This window comes from Chelon labrosus (genome assembly GCF_963514085.1).
Source record: "Chelon labrosus genome assembly, chromosome: 17".
Lineage (NCBI taxonomy): Eukaryota > Metazoa > Chordata > Actinopteri > Mugiliformes > Mugilidae > Chelon > Chelon labrosus.
The window spans coordinates 17,132,390-17,148,343 of record NC_140350.1 but is presented as its reverse complement, the minus strand read 5'-3'; the positions used below and the strand labels follow the sequence as shown (position 1 = coordinate 17,148,343).

General features: G+C 42.8%; 1 protein-coding gene across 1 annotated transcript; it reads right to left on the bottom strand.

Moving 5' to 3' along the window:
* Window positions 1-8,609: 8,609 nt before the first annotated feature.
* On the bottom strand, window positions 8,610-15,718 carry grxcr2 (glutaredoxin and cysteine rich domain containing 2; the record flags this gene model as incomplete). Its single annotated transcript, XM_084564157.1, has 5 exons — window positions 8,610-9,217; window positions 11,036-11,266; window positions 13,701-13,810; window positions 15,130-15,313; window positions 15,662-15,718. 5 exons carry the CDS (start codon window positions 15,716-15,718, stop codon window positions 9,044-9,046), a joined length of 756 nt encoding a protein of 251 aa, XP_084420283.1. The 3' UTR covers window positions 8,610-9,043.
* Between the last annotated feature and the right edge of the window lie 236 nt (window positions 15,719-15,954).

Sequence of the window (15,954 nt, the reverse complement as noted above, 5' to 3'; positions counted from 1 at the left end):
TCCTACAAATGTCCACAGGAAGGTCTGAACCCCACAGAGCTCTAATCATCGAGTCGTTGTGGTATAAGAGACAAAAGAACTGTGACGAGCTCTCAAGGATGCTCGGAACAAAGCACCAGCCAAGTACTTTACCACGGCACTTTGCATAAAGATAAATAATAATTATTCATGACATTATTTCTGAAAGCATCCTCTGTTTACTAAAAACGTTTGCAGAGAACAGTGTGCAACGGCTAATAAAAGAATGTGTTGATGTACTGCATATGGAGTACCCAGTCTATGAACTTGAATTCCCTTTTGAAAAAAATGTTTTTTCTGGTAAGATGCATGAAAGGAGAAGTGGAATTTACAGCGTGGGGATCCTAAAGGACACTTGAGACTCTTGGGAATCAATTATTACGACCCATAAAATACCAAGAATGCATGTAGGTTGTATTTAGAAATAAAATAAACGGAGCTAATTAAATTCACAGTCCTTGTTTTGCTGTTAGTCAACATTCAGGTCCACGGTAATCAGTGTCTACCACTTTTAGTATCTTGAAAAAAAAAGTTAAAAAATTAACTGTTTAAATATTCCTTCCTCTCTTTCAGTACGTTTTCCCATTAGACATAAGGAACCGCTGGTGTGGTGCATAGCCAGAATTTACCAGTCAAGCCTCCAGAATGGGAATTAGAGGCAGTAAAACAGTCATCTTTGTGGTTGAAAAGCCACGGCAAGCTTTAATTTCTTCTCTAACTTCTTCTCTGACTCTCTCTCTCGCGCGCGCTCTCTCAGGTGTGCAGACTGGGAACCGGATAGATTCATTAGAAGTTTTCACAAACTTGGAGGTGGACTCCAGGGATGTAATTTGAAAGATTCGTCACAGTTTTAATGTCTTTTTGACACCGCAGACTAAAAATGCTTTTAGTATTCCGAGTGTTTCCGTACGGACTTCTCAGGGCGGCTGTAGCTCCAGCTCCGTGATAAGGCTAATCTCACATGATATGATTTTTTTTTTTTAATTTAGCTTACTCCAAATAGTTGCTAGGTGTTTTACCACATTCCACTTGAAAACATAATGAAATAAAGTCTTAAAACCCAACATACCGCCGATTGATTGTCAGTGTTGCCTTAAAATAAAAAAAGAACAATTCATGATTTCACAAATTAAATTTCTTTGCTGAAAGTTCAAGTGTAGCGGATTTGACAATTTGATATGATGATTAATTGAAAAGGAGCAGCCACAACAAACGCGATTAGACGTGTAATTGCCATCAGAAGCGAACTGAGGTGCGAATATGGTAACAGAATATACTTTCTCAGTTTGGGAGTGCAGGTTGCGTCTCATAGAACGCCTACACGCGGTAAGGAACTGCCTGAAACTAGCAAGAAACCTGACTGTGAGGCTTCATAAAACACGGGAGATGGCTGAAAAGCATAATTCGATTTGTGAACAAAAGCTGAGACGCAGTTGCGGCAGCGGATGAGGGAATATCCACAGTAAAACTGACACAACGCACGTGATTTACACAACCCGGCGTTGGAAAAAGAGACGGGTAAGGGCTTCTGACTTGGCACAAGGATTATCCGCGGAAACTGGTGTTTCAGTGACTGCTCAGGCAGTGCAGAAAATCTACAGTGTGAAAAAAGAAAACCGCACAAATCTTCAACATTTGAATGTGTGCCTGATGGATAATGGTAGCACATTCTTCAAAAGGAAGCCTAAACTAATCTACTTGGCCCTAGTGAAGCATTGTGCCGAATGTGAAACTATGAATGCGAGTTTATGTTCCTCAAAATTGAATTTGCCAACATGAATATGAAACAATCCCACAATAATTTAAAAGAAGACGAAGTAGAAAGTGTGACATGCATGTATGTCCACTGACGTCAAACCATTAAACAAATTGTTTTCAGTGGACGGCAGAGCAAAGCACCATCTGAAGATTATGCATAAAACCAAAAAATAAAAATGTAAAACAATATCCTGTTCTTTTTAGCCCAGTCTATATGTAATCCATCTAACTCTGTGCTGTTTACATTTATTCCTAGCAATGCAGTGCTCAAGCACATACAGTACATGTCAGGAGCCGATGTCCCCATGTTTAATCATCATTTATCAAACATCCAGTTCACCTCAGCATTGTTGACCGTGGCTTGATTGCTGGTGCCAGACTGGCTGGTTTGAGTGTTATTGTGAAAGAGGCAGTTCTGCAGCCTGAAATACGTCGTTGATGAAAGAGGTCAGAGGAAAATGACCAGACTTGTCGGAGCTGGCAGAAGGACTGACTCAGATAATCTCCCTTTGTGACTGTGGTGAGCAGAAAAACAACACATCCTTGAGCAGGACGGGGCTAGAGCAGCAAAACACCACGTCAGGGTCAGAGAAGAAAGAAAATACAACAATTAGATTGTTAATGACGTTGAAATAATCACAATTAAAAATGGACATTGTTGTGACTGAACAGAGAACGGACATGGGCCTTCTGAGGGTGTCCTGTGGTGTCTGGCATCTTTGGGTCCTATGGGTTGAGGGGAGGGGCCTCTGTGGATCATCCCACACATACTTGATCAGTTTGGGATCTAGTGAATTTGGAGGCCAGGTCAACACCTTGTGCAGTTCTTCATGTTTTTTTGAGTTGTTCCTAAACCGTTTTTGTGCGTGTGTCTGTGCCAGGCTGCATCCTGCTGGGGATGGCTGCTGCCATCAAGGAGTATCATTGCCAAGGGGTGAGTGTGCCTGGTCTAGGTGGGTGCTACATGTCTAAGTAACATCCACATGAATGCCACGTCCAAAAGTTTCCCAGCAGAAAACTGTATTGTCACAAGATGATCAATGTTATTCACTTCTCCTGTCGATGGTCATAATGTTGTGGCTGATCGGCGTATATCGATTTTACCAGTACAGTGCTGGGTGATGGGCAACACAGTGGTGTGGTGGTTAGCACTGCCTCACAGCAAGAAGGTCAGCCCTGTGTTAGACCTGTCCAGGGTGTACCCCGCCTCTCGCTCGATGACAGCTGGGATGGGCACCATGCCCCCCCTGCGACCCTCCAGATGAATGAATGAATGCTGGGTGATGAGGATAGGACAATCCAGTTGAATTCTACCCCTGTCTTCTGCACAACAGCATCTCTTTTAACTCCCCTCATATAAAATCGCCTATGGAGTTGCTCGGTGCATTTTGCCAAATGATGCTTCAGCACAGTCGATGCTCGCTGTGATGGAAGCTTAAAGTCTGATCCAGACAGGAGGCTCTCTAATCACAACACAATCGCTACCCTGCAGCTAAAAACTAAAGGAAAAACGGGACATGTGTCTGGGATCTTTAACCAGACAAAATGACGACATTTAGAGATTGATAAGCAGTTAAATTAAAAAAAAAGTTCCAGAAATGAGCTGATTATGTAATGGCAGGGGAATGAGGTAAAAAAAAGACTGAATGATCAGCACAAGCCTAACAGAGAAAGTTCCCGTTTTCAGATTGAATGTCTCCGTGCAGCGCAGTATTCGTTTATGAAAGTTTGTGATTAATGCACACACTTTCTCCCAGTCTGCTTCCCGTGTCTCCGATTACAAATGGGCTATAGGAGATCACAGATATATCTATAAAGCATCGTAAATGATGATGCTGCCACCGGGGGGAAAGGCGTTTCGCTCTGTATTCATAAGCCATTGTTTTGCCAGTCGCTCTGTTTAAACAGGGTATTATTTGATAATGGAAATCTCAAATAAATGATCATTTTAAATAATGTTCCCGCGATATATCACAAGGAGAACAGACACAGTGGCTTCACACGTGTGTGAGAGTGTCCACCACCTGGCAGAGTACAGTAAATAAACGCCAGTGAGTTAATCAAAAGCCTGCAAGATGTTGTAGGGGGACGTGAATGCTGTCAGAACATTGTATAATTTCAGTTTGGCTGCAAAACATTAGACTCGATACGATTGAAATTATTTATGAAAGGGTATTTTTTTTTTAGTAGTGTGGTGGTTAGCATTGATATCTCACAGTAAGAAGGTTATGGGTTTTGAATCCGCCAGCCGATGGGGGCCTTTCTGTGTGGAGTTTGCATGTTCTCCCTGTGCCTGCGTGGGTTCTCTCTTACAGTCCGAAGACATGCTGTTGGGTTAAAAGGGAACTACTGTTTTTTACAACCTGGACCTTATTTCTGGCATAAAATACGATCTTTTACTCACCCATATAACTTTTGTGTAATTTGTATTCTTTTGGGAGATATTTAGATCTGCGTATATCCATATAGTGGGAGTGAATGGGGCACCGAAACGCAGCCTCTAAATAGCGCATTATCTGCCGCGAAACTCATTCTTTTCACCAATATTTTGTTATGATACGCTAGTGCTATTCCTGTTGAGTCCGGAGTTACCTGTTATCATCATCTTCTGACCTGGATGATGTCATCTCTGAGCACTGCGCACACCCGCGACGGTCGGCTTGTTTACCTGTAATTTGCTCAGACAGGTCATCCAGGTCAGAAGACATCATCCGGGGTCTGTTGGTCAATCTATAGACCCCAGATGATGATAACAGGTAACTCCGGACTCAACGGGGAATAGCACTAGCGTATCATAACAAAATATTGGTGAAATGAACAAGTTTCGTGGCAGATAATACGTTATTTAGAGGCCACGTTTTGGTGCCCCAGTCACTCCCACTACATGGATATACGCTGATGTAATTATCTCCCGAAGGGATGCAAATTACACAAAAGTTATACGGGTGAGTAAACGAGCATATTTTATGCTAGAAATAAGGTTGTAAAAAACTGTAGTTCCCCTTTAATTGGTGATTCTAAACTAGCCGTAGGTTTGCATGTGAGCGTTTCTCTGTATTAACCCTGTGATAGACTGGCGACCTGTCCAGGGTGTACCCCTCCTCTCGCCCAGTGACCGTTGGGATAGGCTCCAGCCCCCCCAGGACCCTCCAGAAGACAAGCAGTTACAGAAAATGATTTTTTTTTAGTATGTAAACAGACTGAGATGACTGACTGGCTTTATCTGCTGTCACTAATGCCTGCAGCGTGATGGACTGGGACATGTGCGGGGTGCAGATATTTATCATCATGCCGTGAACTGCTGCTCCACTGAGGCGTTTCCTTCATCTGTGCATAATCATTATGCGTGGTGATTCTCTATGACCGGCTGGAGAAAAACCCTCATACAGCACATTTAGTTCAACAGCCTCTCTATTATCGTACCACCCTCCCGTAGCCAGTGGGGAAAGTAATTAAGTACTTTTATTCGCCTGTGTCGTGCTTAAGTGCAACTTTGAGGTACTTCACTTGAGCATTTCCATTTTAAGCTTCTTTACTTTACACTTCATGAATCATATAACAAGCTTTTAAAAATAAAAGCACAATGTCAAGTGTGTGGGGTCAGGGTTACATTTCTGGTGTCTGGTTTAATTTCATGAAATGTTGAAATGATACAATATTTCACCAATAATAAAGGATTAGAAAAATCTCTCTTAGATGCATCTGCTGTATCTGTATTTAAAAAACTGTATATAGAGTTCAAATTAGCTACAACAGTAACATGCCGCCTGCACACTGGTGCTTCAGTATTAATAATTTAACATGTTATATATAATACATCAGTCAAACGGCCCAAACTAGAACTTCTTTAATTCTTTAACTACATTTTGCTGCAAGTAAAAGATCTTCAGACTTCTTCCACCACTGACGAAACAAATATACTCACCAAGCATACCTGCTGAACTTTTCATTTTGCCATGGTCTCCTTAGTTATTATTCATTCATTTTCTGTGACCGCTTGTCCTCTGGAGGGTCGCACAGGGCTGGAGCCATTCCCATTTAATCCCAATTAACCTAACAAGCATGTCTTTGGACGGTGGGAGGAAGCCGGAGTGCCCCGGAGAGAACCCACGCAGACACAGGGAGAACATGTAAACTCCACACAGAAAGGATACAAACCCAGAACCTTCTTGCTGTGAGGCATCAGTGCCAACCAACGCACCACTGTGCCGCCCGATTTCGTTAGTTAGTTTCATTATAATAGTTCAGAATTTGGCCTGAAGGAAGACGTCATTTATGATACAGGTGACACATTTTGAGTAGTAAATGGCAAGGTTGGACCCGAATGCAGACGCAAAGGGGAGGCAGGAGTAGGAAACAAAATGACTTACAAACTTGGGAAGAAAAGGCGCTGCAGGGTATGCAGGTAAAATCCAAAGAAACTTATGCAGACCAAAAGTGAGACAAAAAAACACTTAGGAACAGGGGAAGATACCACAGAGGGCAGTAGAACGGACGACTTGAAAGGCAGGACTAGATATACATGTGGGCAGAGGGGTTAATGAAGCTAATGAGGGTGGACCGCACAAGGACAAGCCAATCCAACAATCAGAGGGGGCAAACACAGGAAGTAAAGCAAAATAAGAAACACCAAGGAAGAACCAAACAGGATCACAGAAAATACATAAATTCAAAACCATGACAACAGGACATTTGTACAAATAAAGTCTGGGACATTTAATCCATGTGTTGCTTTGCTCTTTTCTTTACTGGATCTATTTTCCTGCTTATCAGGCCTAAATGTAAAGCATCGGATTTACACACAGCCACCCACGTTCAACTCACAAAGTGTGCAACGCTCATGTTCCAGTGAATACTATTCGTCCAAATGTCTTTTCCTGGGCTTTACAAACCTGCAGTATTTAGTGCAACACTTCATGACTCCCTTATCACTTTGGTTCCTGCAAGACAGAGGGGGCCGAGAACAGTTCCCTGACCCAATTTCACCATTGCTTTGGTTGCCCTGTGGAATACTGAGCGTGAATGGGGGCTGAAATGACAAAAAGCACAGTTTTAACTTTTGCACGAGTGGCAGATTTTCAAGCAGAGGTGTCAAAGAGAAAAATTAAAAAAAGAGTGAGGCCACAGATTCGGGTTCCTTTTTTCTCATTCCAGGAATAGCAGGAATTTGATTGCTGATGGGGCCTCTGGCCACACTGCTGCTAAGCCATACAGTTTGCCGTATAACTTGAGGCCATCTAACACAATAAGATAAACTAATGGAAAGTCCATCACTAAAGATGGGTACAGAGGCATGGACCGTGGTTCTCCCATGGTCTAGGGGGCTTGCTCTGGCGAAGCCACTGACACCTGAGAGGACGTGGTCATTGAGGTCCACTGACACAGATTTTGATTGATCACCTCTGCTTTGCTGCATAAGGATTCCGGCGTGAATGCCTTTTTAGCAGCCTCTGCAAAATAGCCTTTGGCTCAGTGCAGGTTTTTATTTGATTACGGAGCACGTAGGTAGGCATATTAAAGGAGCTTTGGAACCGGTAACTGCAAATGCAAAGTAACAAAATACATTATGTTAACAACATTTAAAATTAACCACATTAGGCTTAAACCTTTTGGGGAGAATTTACAATAGACCGGAATAAGTTGATGTAATCTTGCCACAGAAAAAAAGAAAATGCATGAAGGTGAACACTTAAAACCTTTTACCATTGAGGCGATTATACTTAATTTTGTTTTCCCCCCTTATCTGTTGAGTTATCCTGGAAATGGAAAGACAGAATATACCGTGGTTGATCTGAGGTCGATCTGAGGTGCAATGACAAAGTAGTGACGGCAGGGGAATTATGCAGTGACTTGCGGTTATGTTTCATTTAGTTTTCAGGCTGGCTTCACGAAAACATTCCCAACAAAAAAAAAATAATAATAATTTAAGGAAGGATTTTTCTCACGTCGCTGTCTAAGATGTCGACGTCAGATTTATCACACAGCTCCAGCAACAAGAGTCATTTGGAGCAGCCGTAAAAATCCAACACGTCGACAGTTACACTCCTGACTCGTGTGAGGCTCGGCCCGAAAGCAGGAGAATCAATCCTTGATTTATGCACACCGTAATAAAACGTAAGACGTCTGTCAGTTTTGAGAGAGTACAAGAGGATTTGGTACATTTACTGTAATCCTGTCATGAAATATCCGTCACCTCGGGCATATTTCGGCATAAAGGAGTCAACAGTCTGACCGGTGTGATAACTCTCTGTTAACAACCAAATACTAAAGAACTAAAGGAGCTGATGGACACAATAAAAGAAGCACTGAAAAAAGTATCCGAGTGTTTTATTCCATTCATACACACACACAAAAAAATAACTTTGTGGATAAAGCTTAATATAATTAACAATATAATGCTTCTTTCATTTTATTGTCTTGTCTCTCTCGTCTCTTACTCTTTCACAACAAAACAGTCGTGGTAAAATCTATGTTTTCTATAAATGTCAAACCTTCATGCATGGAGTTAGTTTTTAACTTCATCCCCTGCTAACCACAGTGTTTGCTTGGCTTAGCACTCTTCTGTGTCACATTGTCACGCTCTACGAAGCAGGAGTGCTTTTTGCCACGTTTTGGGTGAAATGCACCTTTACCACCTGGTTAACGCTCTTACATATGTATTGAACTGTTATATTTGGTCATACTTTACTCTGTAAATTTTTGCTTTCCTGTCCTGCAAAATCTCCCTGACTGGTTTTCCCCTCAGTTTAAAAAAAAACAACAACAACAAAAAAAAAATCATACAGTACATCATGTTGTGATGAAAAAGGTTTCATTCTCTCTTGTGAATACACGGAGGGAGATAGGAGCAGGGCAGTCGTCCCAGTAGATACAATAAACTGTGAAATGTTTGCATCATTTTAATTAAAATGATAACTCTGAACCACGTTTTTATCGGGAAGAGGGGAGCGCAGATGCAAAATAATGTGACAACAAAAAAGTGATTATGTGTTTGCGTTATCGCGGGCCATGTTCACTGCACACGGTAATTGTATTTTATGATTTTGTGCCCACTGCACAGTCACAATTCCCCTTTCCAATGATGGCTTATGCTTCCTAGTAGTGCTTCGAAACACCCCGGCAAGAACATTTTGGATTAGGGCAATATTGCCACTGAGACAATTCTGACAAACTGATAGCACATCGGGCGCACACTCTCTCACAGCTACACGCTCTCATTCACTCACTCGATCCCTGTCTGCCAGACAAGGGCGTCAGCCAAATGGTGCTATTTACTGGAGCAGGACTGGCACTTCTCCAGACCATGGGGGTAGCAGGCTTGGCAACGCAGATCACTGATGGACTCATTGAAGCGGTTCGCCAGCATGGACAGCTTGCTGCCGTGACACAGGGAGCAGGGAGCGCAGCCCGAACCGCCACAATGCTGGCAGCTGTCGGCCTCCTGGAGACAGAAGAAACACATTAGAGGGGAGAGGAGGAGGTGGAGGAGAGGAGCTGTGAGGTGAGGCAAAGGTTAAAAAGAGGAGGAAGAGGTGAGAAAGACATTCAAGCTGAGCCGAGGAGGGAAGATGGACAAGCGCACAGCGAAGCGAAGGTCTCAGCTCTGACATAGATGGCATTATCACTCAGTGGCTCTAAGTTAGTGATCACTCTTTCCAGGTTACTCTCTCTCAATTACACACATCTGTTTTCTATAATTAAACGCTGTTTTCCTTTTAAACGTGTTACTAAACTTTACTGCAACTAAACAGTTTCCGAAGTGATTAACATGCAGCCCCGAGGCCAGTTCATAAACAGCAGACATTAACGCAGCTGTCTATTCTAAGTGGCCTGTCTGCTGGAAAACAACCGTAATCATATAGAGAATTTCCAACGCCGTTTTCAATTAACTGCCTTTGGTAAGTAGCTATAATGCTCAACCAACTGGTCATTTTTACGCAAGCTTGTTTGTGATAATAAGCTGCCCGTGTGCCATTAAGAAAATGAGGTTTTGCAGGGATGTTCAAATCGCTAACTACCGATGTCGTGAATGGGTTTAAGCATGCCGACATTCTTTTATGCAAACCAAATGTAATTCACCCCTGACCTTTCTTTTAAGGATCTTAAAGTCAAGTAAAGCCCGAGCTAGGGAGCTTGGCAGCGCGCTCTAGGGGGGCTTTGAAGAAGAGGCTAAAATAAAACAGTGATTCTAAAAATAAAGCAAATTAGACAGTGGGCTGAATTAACTACTACGCTGCTGAATTTGGAGAAACACTGCTTAGAATTTGAGTCAAATAATCAGTGATCAACGTTTTTATTATAATAGTTTCCAGCTGAGATGCTAAAAACTAAAACCAAAACCCAACTCAGACATGTTTCATCCCGGTCAACGATTTACTTGCTTTGTTGCTGCAATAAAACACAGAACTGACGAGATACTTTTGGTATTTTCCAGCAGAAAGTAGCGAAGACTGTGCAGGAGGCAGAGCTGCACACAAACTATTTATATTAATGAAAGCCAGCGCTTCGACTTTCGGCTAAACTCACATCAAGATGCATGCAGGGTTATATTGCGCTGATCAGCTATAGTGGATGTGCAGCTGCAGGATGGATAAGCAGCTGCGGAACTTGTTCACATGCACCGTATTGTAGGCCTAAGCCCGAGTTAGAAATGAAGACAGTGAAAAATTAACTCTGTTAGAGTTTGGGCGACAGAGGCAAAGACAATAAAGAAGTGAAAGCAACAAAGAGGAGTGAGCTTGCCAAATAATAATACGAAATAGCTGAGAATGAACTTTTCGGGAGGCAGAGAAAATGAGAAAATAACGAGAGGTGAGAAAAGGATGGTGGGGGGGGGAGAAGAGTAATCAGCAAAAGAGGTAAGAGGGAGGGAATAATAGCGAGCTGGGTATCCTTGCTGGCTTCTAAGTGGCGGGCAGATTCCGCAAGGGCAGAGTAAAACTGTGGACTCATCAGTATCTGTTCACAGTTGATAGATAAGACTAGGACAATGGGTTGGTGGTTGTTGCAGAGGGGGGGTTGGTGGGGCACAAGGAAAAGAAAAGAACAGGTGTACAAATAAGGTGGCAGTTACAAGGAATCACAGAGGAGACTTTGTGACGAGACATCAGGAGACGCTGCTTTAGTTGTTATGCTAAAGCAGCTGAAAAGAATGGCTGAAGGGATATGCAGAGAAAGTGGGAAAGGGGAGGAGAAACAGAAACGGAGGCGATAAAAACCCAGCCACACCCCCGAGAATAATTTGGCCAAGGATCATTACCTTGGTATCTGTGTCGCTGATCTGTTTCTGCTCCTTCTCCTCCCCGTCCTGAGCATAAAGAGCTTTGGCCCTCCTCCTGCTCCCCTTGTCCCTGGCCCTCGGGTGCCCCCCCTCCAAGTCCGCGGGGTGAACCGCGTGGTGCCGCAGCGTTTCGGGCTTCTTCGGCGGTGCTCTGATGATGCGCAGATTGCTGGTGTAGATGATTATCTTGCCGAAGTCCAACACTGAGGACTGGAAAAAAAGAAATAAATCAATCAAAACATTGACGTGTATTTAATTAGAATTCATTTACAGTATGTTGGATATTTCCTATAATTCCCACATGTAATGATAACAACTCAGAGAGCGAGCGTGGCCACGTTTAGCTGAGGGCTTTATGTGTGGGTGAGATGAGGATTTCTCGTCGAACCAGCTTGAAAGCCACATTTATGCAAAACACAACAGGCTTTGTAGCTGTTGCTGTGCTGTGGCTTAATAATGGTCCTGATGTTGGGGTCGGATTGGAATATAATTCTGCTTTTAACAACTTCCTCCCGAATGATTATCTAGAGTAAAGAATGAAACCTGTGATCTTCACCGCCGGCCAAAATATTGGGATTGTTTGATATGTCACAGTGGTTATTTATTTGATCATGACCTCTAACTCACATTTGGTTGTCCATGGAAACAAGAAAACCTGAGACAATTGCGTTCCGTATGTGCGGGGCTGCACTGCAGATTGATGCCAGCGGCTCGGTAATTACTTTCACTGACATTTCTTCCTTTACAAACTCCTTCTCTTCGGTCTTCTCTGTGTTTTGCAACCTTGTACAATAATCTGAAAGGCCGCATTCGAGCGTCCCAAAAATAGCAGCCAGATATTGTTTCTGTGAAGTATAAAGCGGACAACAGAACCAAAACCCAGTGAAATCCTATGGCCAGGTAGTGATTAGACCTTGTAAGGCAGAGAGTCCTCTAAAAGACCGCCGTGCCGTCCTTTCAAACGGTTAAACTGAAGTGCAGATTGCTGTCTTCCGCTGATGAATGCGACAAATACTGATTTGGTCACCAGGCCCGCGCGTGCCTTTGTTTGGAAGATAAAAGAATGAATGTGACATGAGGCCAGCGGGCAGTGTAGCTGACCTCCCGCTTAGCCTTCCGCACTAATGAAGCCGCTGCCACAGCAGTTCTGCAAAAAGTGCCTTTTTCACCTCAGATGAACAATTTCGTTGCTGTTGTTGCTTCTCTTTAATTGCTGGGAAATGTTCACTGAGCAGCACACAGCTGATGCTTTAATTACCCAAGATTTATCTAATTTTCTATTTTAAGTGGGGATTGCTTGTTCTGCTCTAAAGATCCGCAGATTAATTATTAAATTTCTTTACGTGTCTGTTACCTATCAGCGCAAGTAGACTCCCAATGCTCAGTCCTGTTATTTGTGCACAGTATATCTTGGCTGTATATGTATCAATAATGCAAATAAACATACCTATTTCTCCTTTGTGGATGTACTATCTGTTTAATCAATCCTAATTTTGCATTCTTGTCAGGCCTATTCCGTAGATGTTATTGAGAAAGACGTCACGTCCATAAATGAGAACAAACGGCGTGTTGAAAGGAAAATGCCCATGGTGCAGAATTAAAGAATTCAGTTGCAACAATACAAATGAAGAGAAAGAGAAACAGAAGAGAGACGCAGAGCTGGAAAAGACAGTTATTGTACACAACGCACACACAGAGACATAGGAGCACGGCATGTGGCCAGGCACGTCTAAAACCAATTATACTGAGCTGCGTGTGTTTGCTTAAATAGACTCAACAAATGCAGATTTGATCTGGTCGCTGAATGCAAAACATACACTGTAAATAAAAATGGATGCCGGAACTGCTCCTCAAAAGTGAAACCAATGCAAGTAGAGCTCCCCCTGGTGGCTGGCTGCAGTATAGGTCACAGGCTCCACCCCCTCCGTATTAGTGGATGAGACCTGGGCCAAATTAAAACACTAAAATACATGTCAAATGCACTTTTCAAGGATAGTTTAAGTCATTTGTCCATTTTGCTGAGACGTTTCATTTTAGTTAGTTATTTGACGCTATGGAAATAGGATGTGACTCCAAAGTCGCAAGATGGTACCGGTTGTATCCCCGCAAAACAAGTGCCGGTTTGGCCAATGCAAAGAAGTGGGTTACAGTACAGTCAATGATGCAAAAGGATGGATACACTGGCATCCAGTAAATGAAACAAAACATTAACATGTTAATTAATGCAGAGTACCAGTGACTGAAATGTCAATGGTACTCTGCAACAGCACTGTAAGAATCTGCAGAGACGGCAATGGTCTGTGGTGGACAGAGGACACAGGCAACAATAATCTATCAATGTCAAAATGAGACCATTGTTTCTTTAGGTAGATAGATGTATGAGACATCATGATGATGTTACCAACTTTTCATGATCACAGTAAAGTAAACTGATCATTAAAATCAGCAGCTGAGTGACTGTATTTGGTTCAAGCTCATTTAAACTACACTGACAAATAAATGAAGACACTTGAGATGGCTATTAATACTTTAGACATTCAAAAAAAAAATATTATGCTGCTAGTGAGAAATCGAATCCACAGAAACTCTCTCATCTTGATTAATATCAAACGTTTAGGCAAAGCCCGCAAGCAGCTTTGCTTACCTTGCTGTCTCCTTCTGCTTCGTCAGTCTGGCCAGCGGCAGGCTTGTAGCTTCCCATTCCTCTGTACACGTTGATTCTCTGGGCAATGAGCCCTGTTGGCGGGTAAACACCTGGGTAAAGATTAAAACAAGTTGTCAGGATACAAGTGAAAACTTTTACCAGAATATTAAGGTCCTGCTTTCATCTGCAAACAGGACATGATACGTTTCTCACACAATGGTGTGCAGTGATCCCTCTGCTATCTCAGTATTAACTCTTGGACAGGTTTAGACCATATATATATATATTTCTGTATGTTAAGACGGCAAAGAAATTAATGTGTCAGATTAGATGGCTATAGTCAGACTACACACTTGTCCAGGACCAGTCACATCCTGCCATCTGCCATGACTTGAGTTTTGGCATCAGGAAGGAGAAGAAATGATGAGCTACCAGAAACAAGAATACAAAAAATGGCATCCAAAGCAATGTGCCTGATGCTGTCTTATGTCTTATGTTCGGGAAAGCCTAAAAAAAGAACTAGAAATACTCAGCTCGGTAAGCCTTTGACAGCCAATCAGCTTAAAGTTTACATTCATCGGCCATTTTATTAGATTTTGAATCTAATAAAAGCCTTTGTGCATAATATCAGAACAAACACGATGACCTTCGACCGTTTTTTTGGATATAAAATTCCATCAGTTCATTGTGTTCGACATTAGTGTGAACTGCTGCTAACACGTGACATGTGGAGCTAAGGCCCAAACCCTGTTGTCTGAGGTCACGACTGTGATCACCAGTTTCTAATTGGTTCTTTCCTGGGCCCAAGTGGACGTTTGTGGCAAAACCGAAGAAATTTCTCTCAAGGTGCTCAGCAACTTGCCAACTTGAAAACATTGTGCCTCCAAACACAACTGCTGCCATCCAGTGTGGCTATAGGTTTGGCAGTATGTGGGATCATGAAGTAGGAGGAGCTTGTAGGCAGGGTTTTATACTAGCTCCTCCCCCATTTTCAACTTGCATTGTCATGCTACTTGTAGCTTAAGTCTTTAAATTGCAGTTAAGTATGATTTCTAACTAAAAACACATTTCACAGTTCTAATGAAGCAGGTTGGAGGTCACAGGTTGACTGACATCCACTGACACATCCTGCTATAACTGCAACGACTGCAAGACTACAACCTTCAGGGGTTCACCATCACAAAGACTGCAGAATACATGGTTCGTTATGATGGTTAAAAGCACACTGAATGTTTTAAAGTACATACACATACACATAAATTTTGCAGAAAGTAGCATCAGTCAGGCACGGCTGTTTCACTGACTGCATGATGTGTCCAAATCAGTTAATTTGACAGAGAAGCTTGAGGTAAGCTCGCATAAGCAAACCCCAGCCGTACATAAAGTAAGACACACTTGCACAGTATGCTGCACCGTGATAAAAACCCACCCTGCTGCTCCCCGTGAGCGTCCTCAAACCCACAGAGCTGCTCCATTTCAAGGTGGCTGGGAGGGATTTTGCGGTGGATAAAGCTGTGGGGATACTTCTCTTCCGGGCTGTCCAGCTCCTGACCATCCTCATACACATGCTTCAGCACCCTGCCGCTGTACGACGACGCCAGCTTGAACCTCACCTGCAGTTTTGGGTGGAAGGTAACATGTTTTTCACTCCTCTCTGCTGAAGGATTTTAATAGCAGTACATATATGGTGTTTTTAGCTCGGAGAAAAGAATGTGCCGTTTGATCAGACTGGAGGGGTTGCATGCAAGCATTTGCAGCGCTCAAGCTAACGTCTGGTCTCATTCTCCCTTTTGTTTTGCAGTTTGACAACCTTTGATTCAGAGCACTATTACAGCATGTGCTTTAATGTAAAGTAGTCTGCCGCAGGGTTTTAAGCAATTCTCATTTAAAGAGAAATCTTGGTAATGACTTCATTTATGAAAGTAATTCAAACCCATAAAGTGGAGACATGGAGGACTCACCTTTCTGGGCTTGTTGCCTTCATAGTGTTGGTTCAGTTTTCTCTGGAGTTCCTCCATGGTGGCCAGGGAAGCAGAGAGAGCGTCAGTCCATCCAAGAAGCTCCTCTCCTGGGCTGAAACGACGTCAGCTGGACACTGTGCCCGTTGTGATGAAAGCCTATTTGGATGGATTCAAGGTTGGAATGATATACAGCTCGATGGATGGACGGGGTATGAGAGCCCGAAGCCCCGAAGAGCTTGTGAGTAAGCAGTGGGTGGTTGATAAAGATACGATGATGAAGCTCTTTCTGTGTG